At 38.2% G+C, this 18,412-nt stretch overlaps 1 protein-coding gene across 17 annotated transcripts in view; it reads left to right on the plus strand.

Moving 5' to 3' along the window:
- Positions 1-180: 180 nt before the first annotated feature.
- Positions 181-18,412, plus strand: part of FUBP1 (far upstream element binding protein 1) — a 33,900-nt gene continuing 15,668 nt past the window's right edge. For 12 of the 17 annotated variants that reach the window (XR_015773332.1, XR_015773333.1, XR_015773334.1 and 9 more), the window contains exons 1-19: positions 184-381; positions 1,367-1,457; positions 3,325-3,363; positions 3,708-3,747; positions 4,529-4,578; positions 4,671-4,742; positions 5,029-5,086; positions 5,550-5,712; positions 5,792-5,890; positions 5,974-6,075; positions 6,761-6,863; positions 6,948-7,048; positions 7,638-7,779; positions 8,561-8,721; positions 9,490-9,644; positions 9,728-9,807; positions 12,575-12,703; positions 13,324-13,398; positions 18,264-18,409. Coding sequence is in view for 10 of the 17 variants with exons in the window: in XM_014250673.2 (XP_014106148.1) it covers positions 268-381; positions 1,367-1,457; positions 3,325-3,363; positions 3,708-3,747; positions 4,529-4,578; positions 4,671-4,742; positions 5,029-5,086; positions 5,550-5,712; positions 5,792-5,890; positions 5,974-6,075; positions 6,761-6,863; positions 6,948-7,048; positions 7,638-7,779; positions 8,561-8,721; positions 9,490-9,644; positions 9,728-9,807; positions 12,575-12,703; positions 13,324-13,398; positions 18,264-18,409 (1,920 nt within the window). In the remaining 7 variants the exon portion in view is untranslated. Of the gene's footprint in view, positions 382-1,366; positions 1,458-2,437; positions 2,501-3,324; positions 3,364-3,707; positions 3,748-4,528; positions 4,579-4,670; positions 4,743-5,028; positions 5,087-5,549; positions 5,713-5,791; positions 5,891-5,973; positions 6,076-6,760; positions 6,864-6,947; positions 7,049-7,637; positions 7,780-8,560; positions 8,722-9,489; positions 9,645-9,727; positions 9,808-12,574; positions 12,704-13,323; positions 13,399-18,263; positions 18,410-18,412 lie in introns of all 17 variants that reach the window. The other 5 variants (XM_088060291.1, XM_088060292.1, XM_014250671.2 and 2 more) reach the window with 5 other exon arrangements.

The following is an 18,412-nucleotide window of genomic DNA, read 5'->3' on the forward strand; positions in this document are numbered from 1 at the left end:
TCGTGGAAACATCGCGATCTCACCACCCCCCTGCAGGGCGGCCCGGAGGCCCCGCGGGGCCGGCTGGGCGGGGCCGAGAGAAACGCCGCGAGGCTTCTCCGCCGTTCTCCGGCGCCCTCAATGAAATCCCGCTCGAGATCTCGCGAGGTTTCGGCGCGCTCCCCCCGAGCACGATGCCGCGCAGGAATGTGAAAGGCGCGCGCCCGCCGCCATTTTCTCTCTTTCTTGGCAGACAGCGGCAGCGGCCGGAGCGGCGCCGGGGCGGCCATGGCGGACTATTCCACGGTGCCCCCTCCTGCCGCGGGCGCGCCCGGGGGAGGTGGCGGCGGGGCTGGAGGAGTGAACGATGCCTTTAAAGACGCGCTGCAGAGAGCTAGGCAGGTGTGTGTCCGTGTGTGTGTGTGCGTGCCTCTATCGAATCAATGGGGTCCTGGGGCCTGGAGGCCGTGGTCTCGGAGCCACGGGAACAGTGAGGGCGCTGCGCACTCGGCAGTGGGGAGTGGGGGGCCCTCCGCCAGTGTGCGTGTATTGCGGGGAGCTTTGTCCCTTCCCCACGCCCCCTTTGCGCCACTTGCCCGCCCTGGGCCGCGAGGTATTTGTGGCCAAACTCCGCCATCGGCCGCGAATGGGATCGGCCCGAGGGGATTCGGCGGTGAGAGGAGTGACACCGCGGGGTCTTTCCCGGAGGGCGGGGAGGCGAAATCTCGGCGGGCGAGTAGCGGCGCGTTATCGGGCCCGGCCCGGCGGAGGGACAGCAGGGCGGCGGCTCCGCGGCGCGGGCCGTGTTGTGGCGCCTGCGGCGCCCGCAGCCTGCTCGGACCGGTTGGGCAGCGCCGCGGCCTGCGGAGCGAGGGCGGCCCTTGCGGAAGCTCTTTATCCCGCAGTTTTATTTGTAGCTGCTGCACCACGGGCGATGTTTTCATCGTTTCTCAGGCGAAACGTTCGCCTTGTCTGTTAATAAGCGGTCGCGGTTTTGGCAGTATTTGAAGGCCCAGTATAGGCGGGTGTTGAAATTGACCGCTGAGGCCCTACCGTGAGATACCACATTGTTTCGCGAAGAGCGCGTAGAGAAAGAAAATCCCTGTTTAGGAAAAAGGTTTTGGTGTTTAAAGGCCAAGTTCTCGTTGGGTTTTTTTTTCAGTAGGCGAGGAATATTTAGGAGGCTCTACTGTTGAAGGATTAGCACAAGTCTCTAAAACATTGAAGAAAACCTTTATGAGCAAAACTCATGGTTTTGTCCTTTTATTTAATTCTTTGGGGTCGTTTTAATGCGTATTGTTTAAATCCCTGATATCTTTTAGATGTGGAATAAACATGGGCAGAATTGATTATTCTTTATCTTGGCTCATAAATACCTTTTGTTTAGATTGCAGCGAAAATTGGAGGAGATGCTGGCACAGCAATGAATTCAAACGACTACGGTTATGGAGGGCAGAAAAGACCTCTTGAGGATGGAGGTACGCACTCGTTCCTGCTGCATTTATTTTTGTGGAGTATGGCCACTGCGCCATAAAGGTTGCAGGTGGTGTTTTTGTTTGTGGATTCATTTTTTTTTCCCATAGCAGAGCACTAAAACATTTTGTTCCCCTCATAGATCACGACATATTTTTTCATTTTCAGTTTAGTGGGAAAGTTTTAAAGTGTTGTGCTCTAACCTGAGGTGAATGTAAGCCTATTTGACGGTATTTTAAATGTGGTTTAAGTGCTACAAATAGAAAAATGCATGCTGGGGAAAATTATAGAAATATTCAGGTTGCAAAATGCTTATGCAGGTGTCATTTAAGTCTTTTCTGGTTTCGTGGGATTGGTTACAACTCGTACATTACAATTAGAGCAGGAAGTGCTCCTGAAGCTGGATTGTTTTGGTAACTTTATTACTGCACTATCTCTAATAAAAGTATTTATGTGTTTCATTGTAAAAGCATAGGACTTTAAAAAAAAACACAGGAAAGTAAATTTTCTACATTGAGGACACCTTTTTGTCGTCTCATAATTCAGCCTATAGCATGTGGGAGCCCTGATAAGATCATACTTAAGTCTTGACTTGTTGCAGCTTTTTGGATTTGCCTTACACTGCAGTAAAGCTTTCTCCTGAAATGCGTGTGTGTTGTCTTCTTTCTCTTATGGAGTACCCGCATTGAACTTAACAGGGTTTGGTATGGTTAATATACACACAAAATCCTAGCTAAATTACAGGAAGAAATCTTTGAGCTTGCTGAAATGTTGTCATAGGTCTCACAAAAGAGAAATGTCTTTTTTTTCCTTTAAGAGGATTGAAACTCAGTCTACAAGATGTAACTAAGGCTTTATAGCAGGAATTCTTGTGTCCTACAATAAAGGTTTTTTTTCTATTTAAGGTGAGGTTTTTAATATACAAAAATGAGCTAATGATGCTTCAGATGATATATGTAATGTATTCTTTTTATTTTATGTGTAGATGGCTCTTGGACAAGTCCGAGCAGTACAACACACTGGGAGGGAATGCCCTCTCCTTTTAAAGGCAGGAATTTTTATTTATTACCTGTGTTTAGTATGTAAACATGACATAAACTAGTGGATCTTTTCTGGATTGACACAAATATTTCTTGCAATATGTGACTGAGTTTTTGCTGCACATAAATTATGGTGGTTCATATAGCCTTTATTTTGGGGTGGGAAGGAAGCATCTGAAGTATTACTTTTTCAGATATAGGTTCATTATGCCTTTTATTTCTACTGTACAGAAAGGATTTGGACAGAAGTGATGTAGTTGCTTTGAATCTGCTCTTTTTTTTTTTTTTAAGTTTTATCTTATGAAATGCTTGATATTTGGATAGGGATTTCATATCAACATTCAGATTGAGATTGCATTGCCATATGATACTGTTGTATTTTCAGATGTTTGGTCTAGTTTGTGGTCATTGTCAGAATTAATTTTTTTAACTATTGTTGATTTTTGTATGGATTTGATTTTTTTTTTCTTTTTTACTATAGAAGCATCATTAGCTTGAGCAGCCAACAAAGCTCAACTTTGTTCCTTGTCTTAGTTGAGTTTCAGTGACTGGGTATCTACATACAGTGCGTTCTGAAAGCTGCCTTTTGTTAAACTGAATAGATACATGGAAAAACCTAACATCTTTTCAGCTATACTAACCAAGTGCTGAGTGTTCGTGAGATTCTTTCTTTTATTCAGATGATCAACTCCCTGAAATTGGAGGAGAAAAAAGAAAGAAAGGAAAAAAAAGGGGGCTAAAATACACTGGAAATTTACAATTCACACTAAAAAGGTTTAAACACTTCCTGAATTTCTTGGCAAAAAAAATTTAAAAAATCTTAATTTTGCAGATCAACCAGATGCTAAGAAAGTTGCTCCCCAGAATGACTGTAAGTAATTTTTATTTTGTTGCCAAAAAAACTAAACAAGTGTAACATTGTCAGAACAACAGTTTGAAAGTGTTCTGGTAGGTGACACTTGAATAAGTAAGATACAAAAAATGGCTGGGGGTTCATGTCTTAATTTGTTGAAGCAGTGGGAGTCTGCTTGGTAAAACTGACAGCGGTGGTAGCAACAGTTCAGAGTCTTTATCATTTTTAAACCTTTTGATAACACTTCTTAAAAGTGAGCTTGGACAAAAATTTGATACAGTTGAGTTTTGTTATCAAAGGAGAAGCTTAGTTGTAAACTATTCTACTTGTTTGAATTTAATTTTAACAATGTTTGTTTATAGCTTTTGGAAATCAGCTACCACCGATGCATCAGCAACAAAGGTAAGAGTTACACTACATCTTACATAAAATTTTTATTGAAATAGTTTCAAGCGGATTTTCTGGAAAAGTGGTATCAACACATGAAGCATTTTTTTCTGTCTTAGTGTGATCTGTTGAAATTTAGCCTTTAGCAAGTCCCAAGTTATACACTTATCATCTACCTACATTGCTCTCTCTTTCTTTCTCCGTAGTCTGGGCTGTGGATAGAGTTTAATAAAAAGAAAACATGTTGCCTGGTTTTTACTACTTCAGCAGGTAGCATTGCTAGAAGCTGGAACCAAATACGAAGAAAAAAGGGGTGATGCCATCTTGTAAACAAAAAGCAAAGTTGAATGACCTAAAAACAAAATAATTCAGAGTATTATTTTATTAAACATTTGTTACAACTTCATTGTTCTCTTCACTCATTTCTTGCCTAAACAAACAGATCCAGCTACTACTCTTATGCTTTGGACAGTTCTGACATACCAAAATTTCCAGCATGCTTTGATAGATATGCAGATGAAACTTAAAATGCTAGAGTAGCCTTTTCTGTACTGCACATCTGTTAATAAAGAGGATGAAGGAAAACTTTCAACTGATTTGTATGACACTTGAACCTTTTGTGTCGTTTCTGTGTGTTGTCAGCTTATGTATAACACTGCTTGCATAATGACTTTTAAACTTAATGGGAGGCAAGTAAGCCAGGGTGATTGTGGGGCAGTAGCTTGCTTTAGTTTAATGGGAGGATATATGGTTTGGTCTCTGGATGGTCATGTCTTTTTTTTAACTTTGGCTCTAGGTCTGTGATGACAGAGGAGTACAAAGTTCCAGATGGGATGGTTGGATTCAGTAAGTAGTATGAGTGTGCTCTTGTGGTATAGTGGGGGATGTTAGCAGATGCTGTTAATACAAATAATCTTTCTGTATTTTTTTCCTCCAAGTAATTGGCAGAGGTGGAGAACAGATCTCACGCATACAGCAGGAGTCTGGCTGTAAAATACAGATTGCACCTGGTAACTATTTGTGGGGGGGTTTAACTTGTCAGGGGGGAATGGGGGGTGGTTGGTAGGAAGTCTAGAAGATTATTCGTTGCTTCTCATTGCCTGAGCCTTCATTTAAGATATAGGTTCATTTTTTTGTGCTAATCATGACTATGATGGGCTAAAGCAATGCAATTGTTATACTGATTATTCTGTTTCATTGGATATGAAAATCCCGTAGTTTGTGTATTATGATTAATTTCATAATCTTTTTCTGACTTAACACTACTGATAAGTTGTTTTTATTTTATGACTGCAGACAGTGGAGGCCTGCCAGAAAGATCATGTATGCTAACTGGAACACCAGAATCTGTTCAGTAAGTTTGTTTTAACTGATGTCAGGACTGTAATCATGATTTTACTCTGATGGCAGCTGACCTGACACATGTGAATATATACTTGCTTTTGTCCACTGTTGCGCTAGTGGTTACAGATACAAATGTCCTTATTTTGCATGCTGAATTAAGCGGCAGCTTTAGTTCTTAGTTAACCTTTGATGAGTTTAACTATGTTCAGGGACCTTGAGGAGGTGACTTCATTAAATACATTTGGTAAAGGACCACCATTTGTATTCCAGTATTGGGGTGTTTTTATTATTTTGCAGTTAGTTTCTCAAGTTACTTTTGCAGATTGATAGGGATTGCTTCATATTTCTTAGTGATAGCAACCATAATTCTTTTTCAGAAACCTTTCAGATTAAAAAAATTGCCAAGCAGCATAGTTGTGGGCAAGTGATACTTGTGGGAATAAGTATTTATAAATATGTATTTTCTTTCACAGGTCAGCAAAAAGATTACTTGATCAGATAGTTGAAAAGGGAAGACCTGCACCTGGATTTCATCATGGTGATGGACCTGGAAATGCAGTCCAAGAAATTATGATTCCAGCAAGTAAAGCAGGATTAGTTATTGGGAAAGGTGGAGAGACAATTAAACAATTACAGGTATATATGTATCTTCTTTTAAATATGGTAGTACTGAATCTGGATTTGAGCGAGTATTGACCTCCCTTTTGTCAAATAGGAGCGGGCAGGTGTCAAAATGGTCATGATTCAAGATGGTCCGCAGAACACTGGTGCAGACAAGCCCCTTAGGATAACTGGAGACCCTTATAAAGTTCAGGTAAGGAGTGCATCACAATTCAGAGCATTTTCAAATCTGTTTTGATATTGCGGTACCTAAACAAACTTTCGTTCTTCTTTTAGCAAGCCAAGGAAATGGTGCTGGAGTTAATTCGTGATCAAGGTGGCTTTAGAGAGGTGCGCAACGAATATGGGTCAAGAATAGGAGGAAATGAAGGGATAGACGTAAGCATGGTTGAAAAACTTGTTTACTGTATTTTGAGATGTTAATAAAATGTTAAGTTGGGTAATACCACTGACAGCTTTTAATCAGATTTCAAAAGTGATTGTGGCATGTAAGTATTATTTGATCATTGCTGAATTTATGACACTAAATGATGGACAGCATTCACTTTACATTGCCCACGGTTACGAACAATTTCAAGTAGCTGGAGGTTTTTATCAAATAAGTAAATTTTATGGCCAAGTATATAATGTTACAACATGATTAAAATTGGAGTTCAACCTTTACAGAACTTAAGTTCAGCTGTTACTGCAAGTCACAAGCTAGTAACCGTTCTGATCATCAGGGGAGAGGCTTAAAGGCTTCATCTGCTAGAATCTGCATCTATGACACTCTCTAAATTCTTTTTTTTTTTTTTTTTTTTAATTCTAAGAAACATAAAATTCACTGTAATTGCAACCACTATGAGAACTTCTAAAGCATAGAATCACTTTCTTTTCAGTGGTTTAGTCCAGTATGTGCTAGGCTTGTGACTTGATACTAAAAAATTTATCCTTGAAAAGGTCTGAAGTGGTATTGGTCTTGCCCTAGTTTACAATTCTAACTAATTCTAACCCTTTCATTGTGTAGATTTTTTAGGAATATCTGTGTCATCAACAACTTGTTTGGTTTTTGGGTTTTTTTTAGGTTCCAATACCACGATTTGCTGTAGGTATTGTTATTGGAAGAAATGGAGAGATGATTAAAAAGATCCAGAATGATGCTGGTGTTAGGATCCAATTTAAGCCAGGTTTGTAACACGTTCATAACTTTCTGTGACTTAAATGTAAATCTACTGAATTGCATATACTGGAATAGTTCATTTTTATTCCAGATGATGGAACAACTCCAGATAGAATAGCCCAGATCACAGGGCCTCCTGACAGATGTCAGCATGCTGCAGAAATTATTACAGATCTCCTTCGCAGTGTTCAGGTTGGGTAACGTTGTTCAGTGTTAAAAATATCCTGCCCGCCTTTTGAAAAGGTCCAAAGTTTTCAAAAAGTGTGTGTGTAACTAAAGAAAATAATTGTGCCACTTGAATCTACTTCAGAGTTTGGTTTGCAATATGAATGTTTACTTTTACAGTTAGTTTTGCAAATGACCATACTGATTCAAAGTCATGGCATTTCTTGATGTGGCCAGTTTTAGAGCTGCTGCTTCTGTTTTGTGTTAATAGCTGATAATGCTCTTATTTTTGGTTGTAAATCAGTCTTTAATAGCTTATTGTTAGATGAGCCCCACTACTGCATTTATAGAAGGCAGACAGAAATCACATCTTTGTATGTGTGAAATTTTCTTCTTGCTTCTATATACTTTCCTCCTTGATCTTTTCTATGCAGAATTGTACAGAACATTTCTTAGAATGTAATTTAGGTCTTCCATAAAAGGTACTGCTTTAACTAGCAAAGTTGTCTGAGTAGTGAATCAGTTTTTTCTTAACAATGATGTCATATAACCTGTTTGCATTATTTGTTTATGGTAGTTTTATAGAAAATGCTTATTTTTTGTTGCTTCTTTGTAGGCTGGTAACCCTGGTGGGCCAGGACCTGGTGGTCGAGGAAGGGGTAGAGGCCAAGGCAACTGGAACATGGGGCCTCCTGGTGGATTACAGGAGTTCAATTTTATTGTCCCTACTGGCAAAACTGGATTAATCATTGGAAAAGGCAATATAGCTAATATATGTATATCTGTATGTTACTTCAAAAACAGTTCAGCTTTTCTGTTAGGACAAATGCCGTGCTACAGAGATGTGTGTTGAGCATGATGTTAATAACGCTGAGGTTGTATGTTCAGTCTCTATATGGGCCTTTTACTTAAGAGTTGGGCTCCATGATCCTTGTGGTCCCTTCCAACTCGGAATACTTCTGTGCTTCTGTGATGTTTTAAAAGTTTTTGTTGCCTAATTTACCCTGTTTTGAAGACTTTGTATCTACTAATGGTACATATTATTTCTCTGGATCCTGTGAGACTAGGAGCCAGTTCAGGGAATTTAGATTTCTGGCTTTGGTGCGCTGCAAGAAATTGTGGACTTAACTACCTTGTCTGCCTCTGTGGGGCTTTTTTGTCATTTGGGCTTTCTTGCCCCTGTATAGGGAGGTTGAGTTCTAAGTTCCTATTTACTGATAAACATGTGTGTCTGTTGTTATTAATGTCTACTATTAAATGTTAACGTAAATGAAAAATACAGACAAGATTGTAGGAATTCTTTGCTGCTGTTTCTGAGTAACATTTTTGTCATCTTAAAAAAATCTATTTTATTAGTTTATTGCCATTAAACCTCTATATTACACTGAAGATATTTTATTTGAGTTGTTAGAATGTTCTTGAAAGGCTCATAAGAATAGGTGCCTTTTCATGTCTTTTTTGGCTTCCATGCAGTTGACTTTCTCTGATGTGTATTTTTTGCTATGATGCACGTCATAAAAACTCTATATTGCATTGTAGGTGGTGAAACTATTAAAAGTATAAGCCAACAATCTGGTGCTAGAATAGAACTTCAGAGAAATCCTCCACCTAATGCGGATCCAAACATGAAGATGTTTACTATCCGTGGAACACCCCAGCAGATAGATTATGCACGACAACTTATAGAAGAAAAGATTGGAGTGAGTGGATAGCTGTTTCTTTGTTTACTATTAAAACTAAACAGACCTGAAAGCAATTCTCCTTTGTGGAGATTTCTCTTTCCTTTCACTTCCCAGATTAATTTAATCAGATAATAAATTGGTAGTAATAGTAATCTGGATTTAAAGTAATACAACAAAATCTTGAAGTGGAAACAAGTTGATGTCTTCAACATCATATGGTGTGTTCTTGAGAATGCCAATTTTGTGTATATGAAAAAATTTATAAGTTCAAAGATGTCAGTGATACTAAATTGTGGGTTTTGTTTTTCAGTCTCAGTATGTTTGGGTAAAGTTCTAATCCAGGTTACACCTTCAGTTTCCCTGCGCTTTTGTGTTGGCGTGTGTGTGCACGTAATCAAATTTACTAGAGGCCTTTTCTGCCTAATCTTACAAGCAGGCTTAGTCAGATTTAGATGTATTGATTTATTTTAAACGGATAGTCTTGTTAGACTGTGGGGACTTCAGTGCAACTTGTGGAAAAATCAGTGGGTTTTTTGTAAAATCTTTGTCTTCCTCACGAAGGAATTGAAATAAATGTAGTGTTTTAGTTGCTGTTACTGCTGCAGCTGCCTTTAATTAGCTCTAAGCCTAATCAAACTTTAAATAGCCTGTTTTCTGCAGCAAACTGTCTTTAAAGCCAGTCAAATCTTTTAGATGTTCTTTGAATGTTCAGATAAATGCTTTTAAAATGCTGAAAAGTGGAGAACTTCAGGGTGTATTTTCTTCTCTATGCTACCCTTGTTACAGGGTCCAGTGAATCCATTGGGTCCACCTGTTCCCCATGGTCCTCATGGTGTTGTTCCTGGCCCCCATGGACCTCCTGGGCCACCAGGTCCTGGTGCTCCCATGGGACCATATAATCCAGCTCCTTATAACCCAGGCCCTCCTGGTCCTGCACCTCAGTAAGTATTGCTTCAGCTGACTTCTGTATGGGGTGACCTTGGGACTGCCTTTCACTCTGTGTGTATGATCTGATCTTTTATAGTGGTCCTCCAGCTCCATATGCTCCACAGGGATGGGGAAATGCTTATCCACACTGGCAGCCACCAAACCCACCAGACCCAGGTAAGAAATGCACAGCTGTGCTGTAGTGTTGGTATGTTTCAAGTACATCCGTTCTGTCCTTACAAGTATGCATTGTACCATTCACTTGTGTTACTCTCAGAAAACTGAAAAGCTCCTGTTTTTCTGGCTTTTTTTCACTGTTTGTCAGTTTACTTATGTTTTGCACTTTCCATGTGTGGCTTGTGAAATGTTGAATTTTAACTGTTACGGTTGGAGTATGCTTTTTTACAGATGTTACTGATACTGCATCACTATTTATGATACTTTTTGGTTCACTGATTTTGTGCAATTCCATTTTCTTAAATTTGATGTTTTTGCATAAAGTTCTTTAATAAGGATGTATTTTCTTTCTCTAATAGTAAATCACTTTGTATTTAATTTTGAAAAGTCTTTACTGATTTGTCTTTTTGCAGTTAATGCTATGATGTTTCTAGGCTTTGTTCTATTATAATTACTTTTAAAAGTGTGATACACCAGTGTATTTTGTTAAGTCCATTTTGAGGGCTAAAATCTTGGTGAATTGCTGCTAATACAGTAAAACTAGTTAGGGTTTTGAGCTTTTCCATGTAAGGGTTTTGTATTTTCTTCTGAAACCCATCATTGTAGAATCTTGGTTTTATTTATCATTGTCGAGACAGGGAGTTCTTACTTAATTACAGCTTCCAAAGTTGTAGTATCCTGCTTTTTATTAAGTTTACATCCTTATTTGGACTGGAAGATATGGGGAAATGGAACATCAGCCACAGAAGGCATGGTAAGACTAGATGCTTGAGTCTGTTGTACCTCATTTGTTTGAGGTGCAGCTTCCTCAGAACTTGAGCCAAAAGATCCCAATTTATTTTTGTTATAAATGTCAGATATTTTCTGATAGCCGCTGTCCCTGCCATAGTTTCCATTAGTGGAGAAGGGGCCTCTATGTATGTCGTACTATGTCTTTGCAAAGAACCATTGCTGGTTTCAGTTCCCAGACTTCTGCACAAGGTAGCTCTGCATGTAATCATGCTGGCATAATTTAGAAATAGAATGGGTCAAAGTGACTTAGTCTCAGCATAGCAAAAGTACTTAATGCAAAACCAGTGCTAAAATGTTACAGCCTTTTTCCCACCACCTTTTTTATTTTTATGGAGTTATTTATCTACATAAAAGGCTGTGTGAGAAAAATGAGAAAAAATGGAAAATACTCCCTTGATGGCATCTTGATGATTCTGTAACTGTTTTTTTGATAAATACTTCTCTTAAAAATCTAATGGAAGTTCTCATATTCGCAGTTGAGGTTGGTGTTTCTTTTGTTCAGCATTTCTTTGGATGAATTTTCTACAGTTTCCACTTAGTTACTCATTCCAGTGTAGCAAATGGTTAGTTTTTAGTTAGGTTTTAGTCTTTTTTCAGAGGTGCTTTCTTCATAATCATGCTTGCCCTTGTCATGTGAAAGTGGAGCTAGTTACTACAGTCAGATTTCTTTGGAAATTTAATTAAACCAGCTCTGTTCTTCTACTCTAGAGAAGTAGCTAAGGAGAAGGAGGGGCGGGGGAACTGAGCAATGTCTTATTTGGTGTTTGCAGGTAACCTTAGAATATAGGATGTGTTAGTAAAAATCCACTATTGGTAATGGAAGCAGTTTAATTTAAAATAGAAAGTATTGTGTTAATATTTTTTTCTGTATGGATTTGAAGTGGTTACATCTGACTTTTGTCACAGGATTTTATTTAGCATTGATTTGTTGTTCTGGGTTTCTTGAATGCCTTTTTCAGGGGATTTCTTCCACTGCTCACTGCCTTACCTGTTCTGTGTTTAGGGAGGATTGTATTTCCATTCTTATGTATAGTTACTCTAAAGTATCAATTGTTTCCATGTCCTTTTGTAAAATTCTCTCCTCACTTGGCTGCATTTCTTTACAGATACTTTTATTCTTTAAGACTACAAATGCTGTTTGCAAATATATGCTGGTTGTGTAAAACATATTATGTTCTCTAATAGTAGATTTTCAGGTATTGTGGATTGCCAGTCTGGTAATATAATCAGTCTGTGATTCAGCAAGAATAAGCCATTCCTAGAGGCTAAATGTGAGAAACAGAGAAATAAAACCCTAGGAAGCAGCATCATTGGCCTACCTAGATGTAGGTAAAAATAAGGAACCATGGAGATAGATGCAGAAGATGCAGCTGTTTCTATTATTTTTTATACTAAAAAGCTGTAAGTAAACAGTGATGCTTAATAGCCGTGTATGGGGATTCAGGTTCTTAAAATGCTGTATGTTTCTCTATTTTACTGTTACCTTAAAGTTTAACTGACAAGCATTGCAAATACCTAGTAAGTCTTGTATTCTTCTGTTTCAGAAATATGTATTTGGCATGCCTCCTCCACCGGTGCCAGTGTCATTAGCGTGAGGTTCTAACAAAAGTAAAACCACTGAAATCGTTTGGTGCTAGAATGATTCATTGCTGCTACCATTTATTAACATGACTGTTTAACTTGAAAAATCTGTGTCTGTTTATCACATGTAAGATTAATAAGTGGCATTGTTAGTAAAGGTTCTAAAATTATTTTATCTCACCAGCTCTATGAAAGTATACTTTGTACAGTACATTGGTCTGAAATCTGATCAAAAGTTTATGCTAGAAAAGAAAAGTTAAAGGATGTACGTGGATATTTTGTTTAGATGGATTTTTCCTTGGAGGAAAATAAGAATGCCTAGGGTAGGATTAATTGAGGACAGCATTCTGTCCATAGTAGTACTATTATAAATGCTTACGTTCTGTTTTCTTAGGTAAGCCAGGAACAGATCCCAATTCAGCAGCGTGGGCAGCTTATTACGCTCACTATTATCAGCAGCAAGCACAGCCACCACCTGCAGCCCCTCCTGGTGGACCAGCTACAACCCAAACTAATGGACAAGGTAGATACTGAGTGAAATGGACATACTTCTGTTTGAAAGAGGTGTAAATATCCTATAATTTTTTATTGTTGTCCTTGCATGTCAACAAATTTATTTTAAGTAGCTGCTTTTCTTGGAAAACTATTGCTTGTGGCCTTCAATATTGCTTTTCTTAATTTCAGCAGTAACAAGGGTAATGTATTCATCTTGGAATATACTCCAAAGAGAATTCTGTTGCAATGTGGGCTGACTTAATGACTACACAGAGCTGTCATAAATAAAAATGTAATGAGCTAAGCTGTTGATTGTCATTTGCTTAAATGGTTGCATCATTTCCAGTGGGTTTAGAACAATTACAGTTGTGGTTTTTAGTTGTGTTACTTTAATTTTTGTGCCTGGCTGAGGCTTACCACTTGAATTTCAGTATTTTGTATTGCTAGTGGTATGCACTTCCTGAATCTTGAAAACATGTCTTTTTTACTAGTAGTTTCTAATTGTAGTAGCTTGTACCAGAAAGGTTTATAGTGTCAGATTTGAGTCTTGTCATGTGGGACTGTTACTGAAAATTTCACTTGATTATTCAGATTATGTGTGAAACAAATCCCAGTAATTTCAGTTTAACTATTTTTAATGTAATTCAGGAGATCAGCCAAATCCAGCACCAGCAGGGCAGGTTGACTATACCAAGGCCTGGGAGGAGTACTACAAAAAAATGGGTAAGCGTGCAGGGGTTTTTATGTTGTTTTTTTATGGGTTTTTTTTCTGTTGCACTTGCATAGTGGAATGTTCTAGGAGACTTGTGTATTTTGCTGGATGAGATGGGGGTTTTTACCCAAAAAAAATTGAAATGCACAGTCATGTGTCTTCTCAACCAAATACTGCTGAGAAACAGACTTTAATTTTGTGTCGTTTTCAGGCATTTCATGGTACTCCTGCTAGTAATTAGTTTTACAAAAATACTTCAAACTTAATGAGATGTCTTTGATCATTGGGAAACAGTATCTTTTAAATGTTTCAATCTGAGTATTTTAAAGTATATTTCTTAACTTTGAAGTTCCATTTTGATATACTTTATGAAACTGTTGTTTTTCTTGTTTGGTAGTTGTTTCCCAATTTTCTTCAGATTACATATAATTTTTTTTCTTGTACTTTTCTTCCTGTGTTACATGTTACTAAGGCATCATGATTAGTTTCCATTTATGTTGTGCCTTTTTTAAAATAGCTTTTGCTTTGCAGCACTCTAGAGCTGTGTTTAAACTGCAGGTTGTATATTGTTGGTAGCTTTTTTTAATAGAAAATAAAGGAATGTGCTGGTTAACTTGATTATTTAATTGTTTTATGTATAAGGAGAGAGTATGTGGTTTTTATGCACTGGCAGAAGGTGTCATTACCTGTTAAATCATGGTCATGTTCTGTCCTGGTGTCCTGACATGGATACTGTAGGTGATGGAGGGCTGAATACTGAATACCAGTGGACTTAGGAATTGCCAGTGTTTTCCCAGGTGTTTCTGACTAGACATACAGCAGCTTCTGGTTCGGGATTTATATTTGTTTGCATAGGAAGGTTTGGTGGCTGTTCTGCCATCTTCCAGCTGCACTCAGTTTCCCCATGGAATATTAAAAGCATTCAAATTTAAGAATAACTTAATTATTACTTAATTAATACTTAATTCCTCTTAGCAGCCTTCCACTGTATTGTTAATTATTTTCCAAGACATAACTCTTTATTCTTTATTTTGGCACAGTGTAAGTGATAAGTTCTACAGAAAACATATAATGAATATTTAGTTCCAGTGTATCAGACTAAGAAAATTAAAACTCCAAATATTTGATTTCTAAGATGATAGGTCTTCCCATTTTTCTTCCGAGTTCATTCAGCTATTCTCAATTTACTGTCTCTCTTAGTTTGGCTCACATTCTGAAATGCAAACTCGTGGGTGGCTTTCAGTTTTTTTTAAATAATGTAATTTGTTGGCAGGCACTCTGCGATCTTTCTAATTTGCTGTCTTGGAAAGCAAAGTCTGGGTTGCACTAGTCTTGCACTTACTCAGATTAAATAATAGCTAGTTATAAGGTGTTGGGATAGTTTACGGGAGCAATTCCAAAGAGGAGTGTGAGCCAAAAAAATACATTGAGAAATAAAAATAGTTGCTCTTAAAATGCAAAATGTAAAAAATGCCAAGACAGTCAAACAAGAGGAAAAAACACGAGGGCAGTTCTCACCTTAATTCCTTTTTCTAGTTCAAATTGAGTTCTTTGCCTGAAGGAGAGCTCTTGATGGCTGGACCTATATAACTTGACTATAAATCATGAGAACTTCTTGCTGTGGAATCTTGATGTGGTAGATACCATTTCTCTTTAAAGCCACTTAGAGAAGAGGAATTCAGCTGGAGTTGCTGTAATGCTAAATGGTGCTGGTTTTCCCCATCTCATTAACAATGTTAAGTAGTAGAAGGCCTGATGGACAGGAAGGCTGTCCAGCAGCACATTCTTGTGTTCTCCGGGCTTTCCAGTATCATTTGTGCTTCCTGTAGTACTGTAATCCTGTGTCCCCATTAACTTGTGCCAGAGGATGGGAATTATAAGGCACTTGCTCTTTGATGACTCAGATTTTTCACAGCACAGATTTCACCAAACATTGTTAGAGAGAGTTGAACTGAAACTCACACTCATTGAGCCCAGTCAGTTCTATCATTGCTGCTGAAGAAGAAAACTGTTTTGATAATCCCTGTGTCAAGCTGAACCAAGTTGCCTATAGTACTGCAATTGGTGTTTCGGATTTTCTCATACGTAGTCAGGTATGAGTGATCTAAAAATGCTGAAACACTCTGGAATATGCCCATCCAAACAATAATAGTGTTTTCAAAGTGGCTTCCTACTGTGTGGTATGACTTTGTTAATCCCAGAGAACGCTTCACTGTATTTTTCACTGAACAGTGACTTGAATATTTTCCTGTTTTCTGACTCAGAAATACAGTGGCAAAGTCCATATCCTTTTTCAGACCCTTGTTTCAGGGACTACTGCTTTGAGTAGGAAGTACTCTAAAAAGTCTCTCATGATTAACAGTTCCCTCTAAACATGAAGTCATGATCATTAGTAAATGATCTATATGTCACAACTGGAATTTGTAAATTTATCATTTAAAGTCATTCCCCTATATTGTGGACTTGACATACAGTTAAAGGATTCCATAATAAAACAGAAGTGTTTTCAAAAGATTCCTCAGCATTGTAGTAGGAACAAGAAACAAAACAGCTCTTGCTAGAATCACCCTTGATAATGTTGAACTGTAAATTCTGCTAGTGTTTCCTTTCTCAGCACTCCTTAAAGGGGAGGTGTTCAGTGCTTCTCATATTTCCTTTGTATGGAGTTGATCAGGATTACCCATAAGTGTTCCCATTGAATTTGGACTTTCAATTTGGATATATCAAACGGGTGCTGCTTAGTGCAGCTTCTACACTGAAGGGAAGCTTTTACTAAACTGCTGAATTCCAAGCGTGGGTTCAGAACTTGTACTCATAAGTACTCATAGTACTTCATAGACAAATGGTGCACCTAAAATACCCATCATGTCAGAAGTCCAGTTTGACATCTTTGAGTAGATGTTAAATTTCCTTTATTTGATTTATTATTTGAATTTCAGTGCTGCCTTGACATAGTTGAATGTAGAAAGGTTCTTGGGTCATAATGCACAAAAAATCCCTTATCTTTGACATTCAGTTGTGCTGACAGTAATTTGTAAATACAGTTATTATCTCAAAGTAATGGTGAATGTGGGAAGAATATATCCTGGGATAATTTGTAACCATATTGAAGGTAGTTTTAGTTAAAATAATTGATTAGAAATGTAAACTGCAAGTGGTAGTACATTACAAGTTGAGAAATGTGATAACAGCTCTAAAGATTTGAAGACATTTAGGTTTTTCTGGAAATTCCTTTACTGTATAAATCAAAAGATAAACTTTCAGAGGTTACATACAGTATAAGTGGAAAAACTAAGTTGTAAAGAGAGTTGGAAAATGGAAGGTTGTATTTTGATGGTTTTCAGGATAGTGCTTTGCCAAATACATTCTGCTCATGCTTCATGTTTTTGAGAAGACTACACGTGTGTAGGAGTAGTGTGAATAGCTGAGATTCTTCATGCGAATTTTCTTTATTAAAGTATTAAAAAACCCAACCAAAGCCAGCCTTCTTCCTGATAATGTAGAAAATATTAAGTAGAATTTTTTGATGCTCACATTCCTCTGTTCCCCAGAAAGTTGCTCAGTGCACTTGCATTCAAATAAAAGGTGAAGTGTTTTCAGGTAGAATTGAAAACTTCCAGCCCTCATCATGTGGAAGCTGCCCCTTTCTGTTTGTAACAGAATAGACAGTTGGGTGCACATGGAATTGTACAGGGTGCAGAGTTGCATTTTGCCTGGGTTTATTTCCTGTAGGATGATGTGATGTGGTGGCTTGTTTTTGTTGGGTTTGGAGGTTTCTCTTCTTGTATCTTAAAAAAACTTGCAGACGTAGTGGTTTTTTGGTAGTATCCTAATTCTGTAGAACTTGTGATTTGAAAAATAACCCACTAAGAATGTAAATCAAAAGTGTTGTAGCACAGTAATGAAAGCTCTGGTTTGGAATTTCAGGAAACTTCAAGTGAAGCACTCTGTATAAAACCCTTCTGTCTGGATGCCTGCAAGTATGCATGGACAGATGTTTAGGTAGAGCAATAAGAGTGTTGCTTTGCTTAGAGTCATACATTTTGTAGTGGTAACTGCAAAAATACCTCTCAGAAATTGTAAAGATTAGTGGTACTAGGAGTGGTGTGTTTGGTGTTTCTGAAGTTGGGGGAAAAAGGAAGTAAAAATGTCTGACACATCTTCAGTGGGAGAACAGCACAGCTGAAAGGTTTGCTGTAGTTTTGATTGCTCTTTGTTTTTTAATATGCTGAAGAGTCCTTGTGTATCAGTTTGTCACTGTTTGGGATTTTAGTCAGTTGATTCTACTGAAAGGAGCAGTATTTCTGAGCTGTCTGGAAGAGTGCGTTTTTACATGCTCTTGTTTCTAGACATTTGGAACTTCCACAAAGCGTGGAAGCAAATTTTCAGGACTGTATTCTGTGGTGGAGTAAATGTTTACAAAAATTATTGCACTTCTTGCAAAATGTAACCTGCAGTAACCTTGTAATTGAATGATGGATGTCAGAATTGGGGAAGTTTATGAATTAGCATCTGCTGAGCTAATGAATGCAGTCTGTAAAATAAGATAAAATTAGTCTAGGTGGATTACAAAAAGTTTTGCCTCTTGGTGTGTATTCAAATGCTACTGTTGTTTAGGTCAGCAGGCTTTAAACATGATTCATTATTATTAATCAAAAGGCAGAAACAACTGTCCTTACGGTTCCTCAATGTTGATTTACATGGGAATCATTACATTAAAATAATCAGATGAGTTTTTAGACTGTTAAAAGCAGACACAAGTTTATTCAAAAGCCTTGGAGGAATATTGCTAGGTGATGTTTATTAGGCGCTGAGATCTTGAAATTTTCTCATTTCTATTGCAACAAAAGAGGTGTGTAATTGTAATTACTTGCAGGTCAAGCTGTTCCTGCCCCTGCTGGGGCTCCTCCGGGCGGCCAGCCAGATTACAGCGCAGCGTGGGCTGAGTACTACAGGCAGCAGGCAGCATACTATGCTCAGACAAGTCCACAGGGAATGCCACAGCATCCTCCAGCACCACAGGTA

This window comes from Pseudopodoces humilis, chromosome 10, assembly GCF_049639895.1.
Source record: "Pseudopodoces humilis isolate 2021_Gansu_Grassland_sample_001 chromosome 10, ASM4963989v1, whole genome shotgun sequence".
NCBI classification, from domain to species: domain Eukaryota; kingdom Metazoa; phylum Chordata; class Aves; order Passeriformes; family Paridae; genus Pseudopodoces; species Pseudopodoces humilis.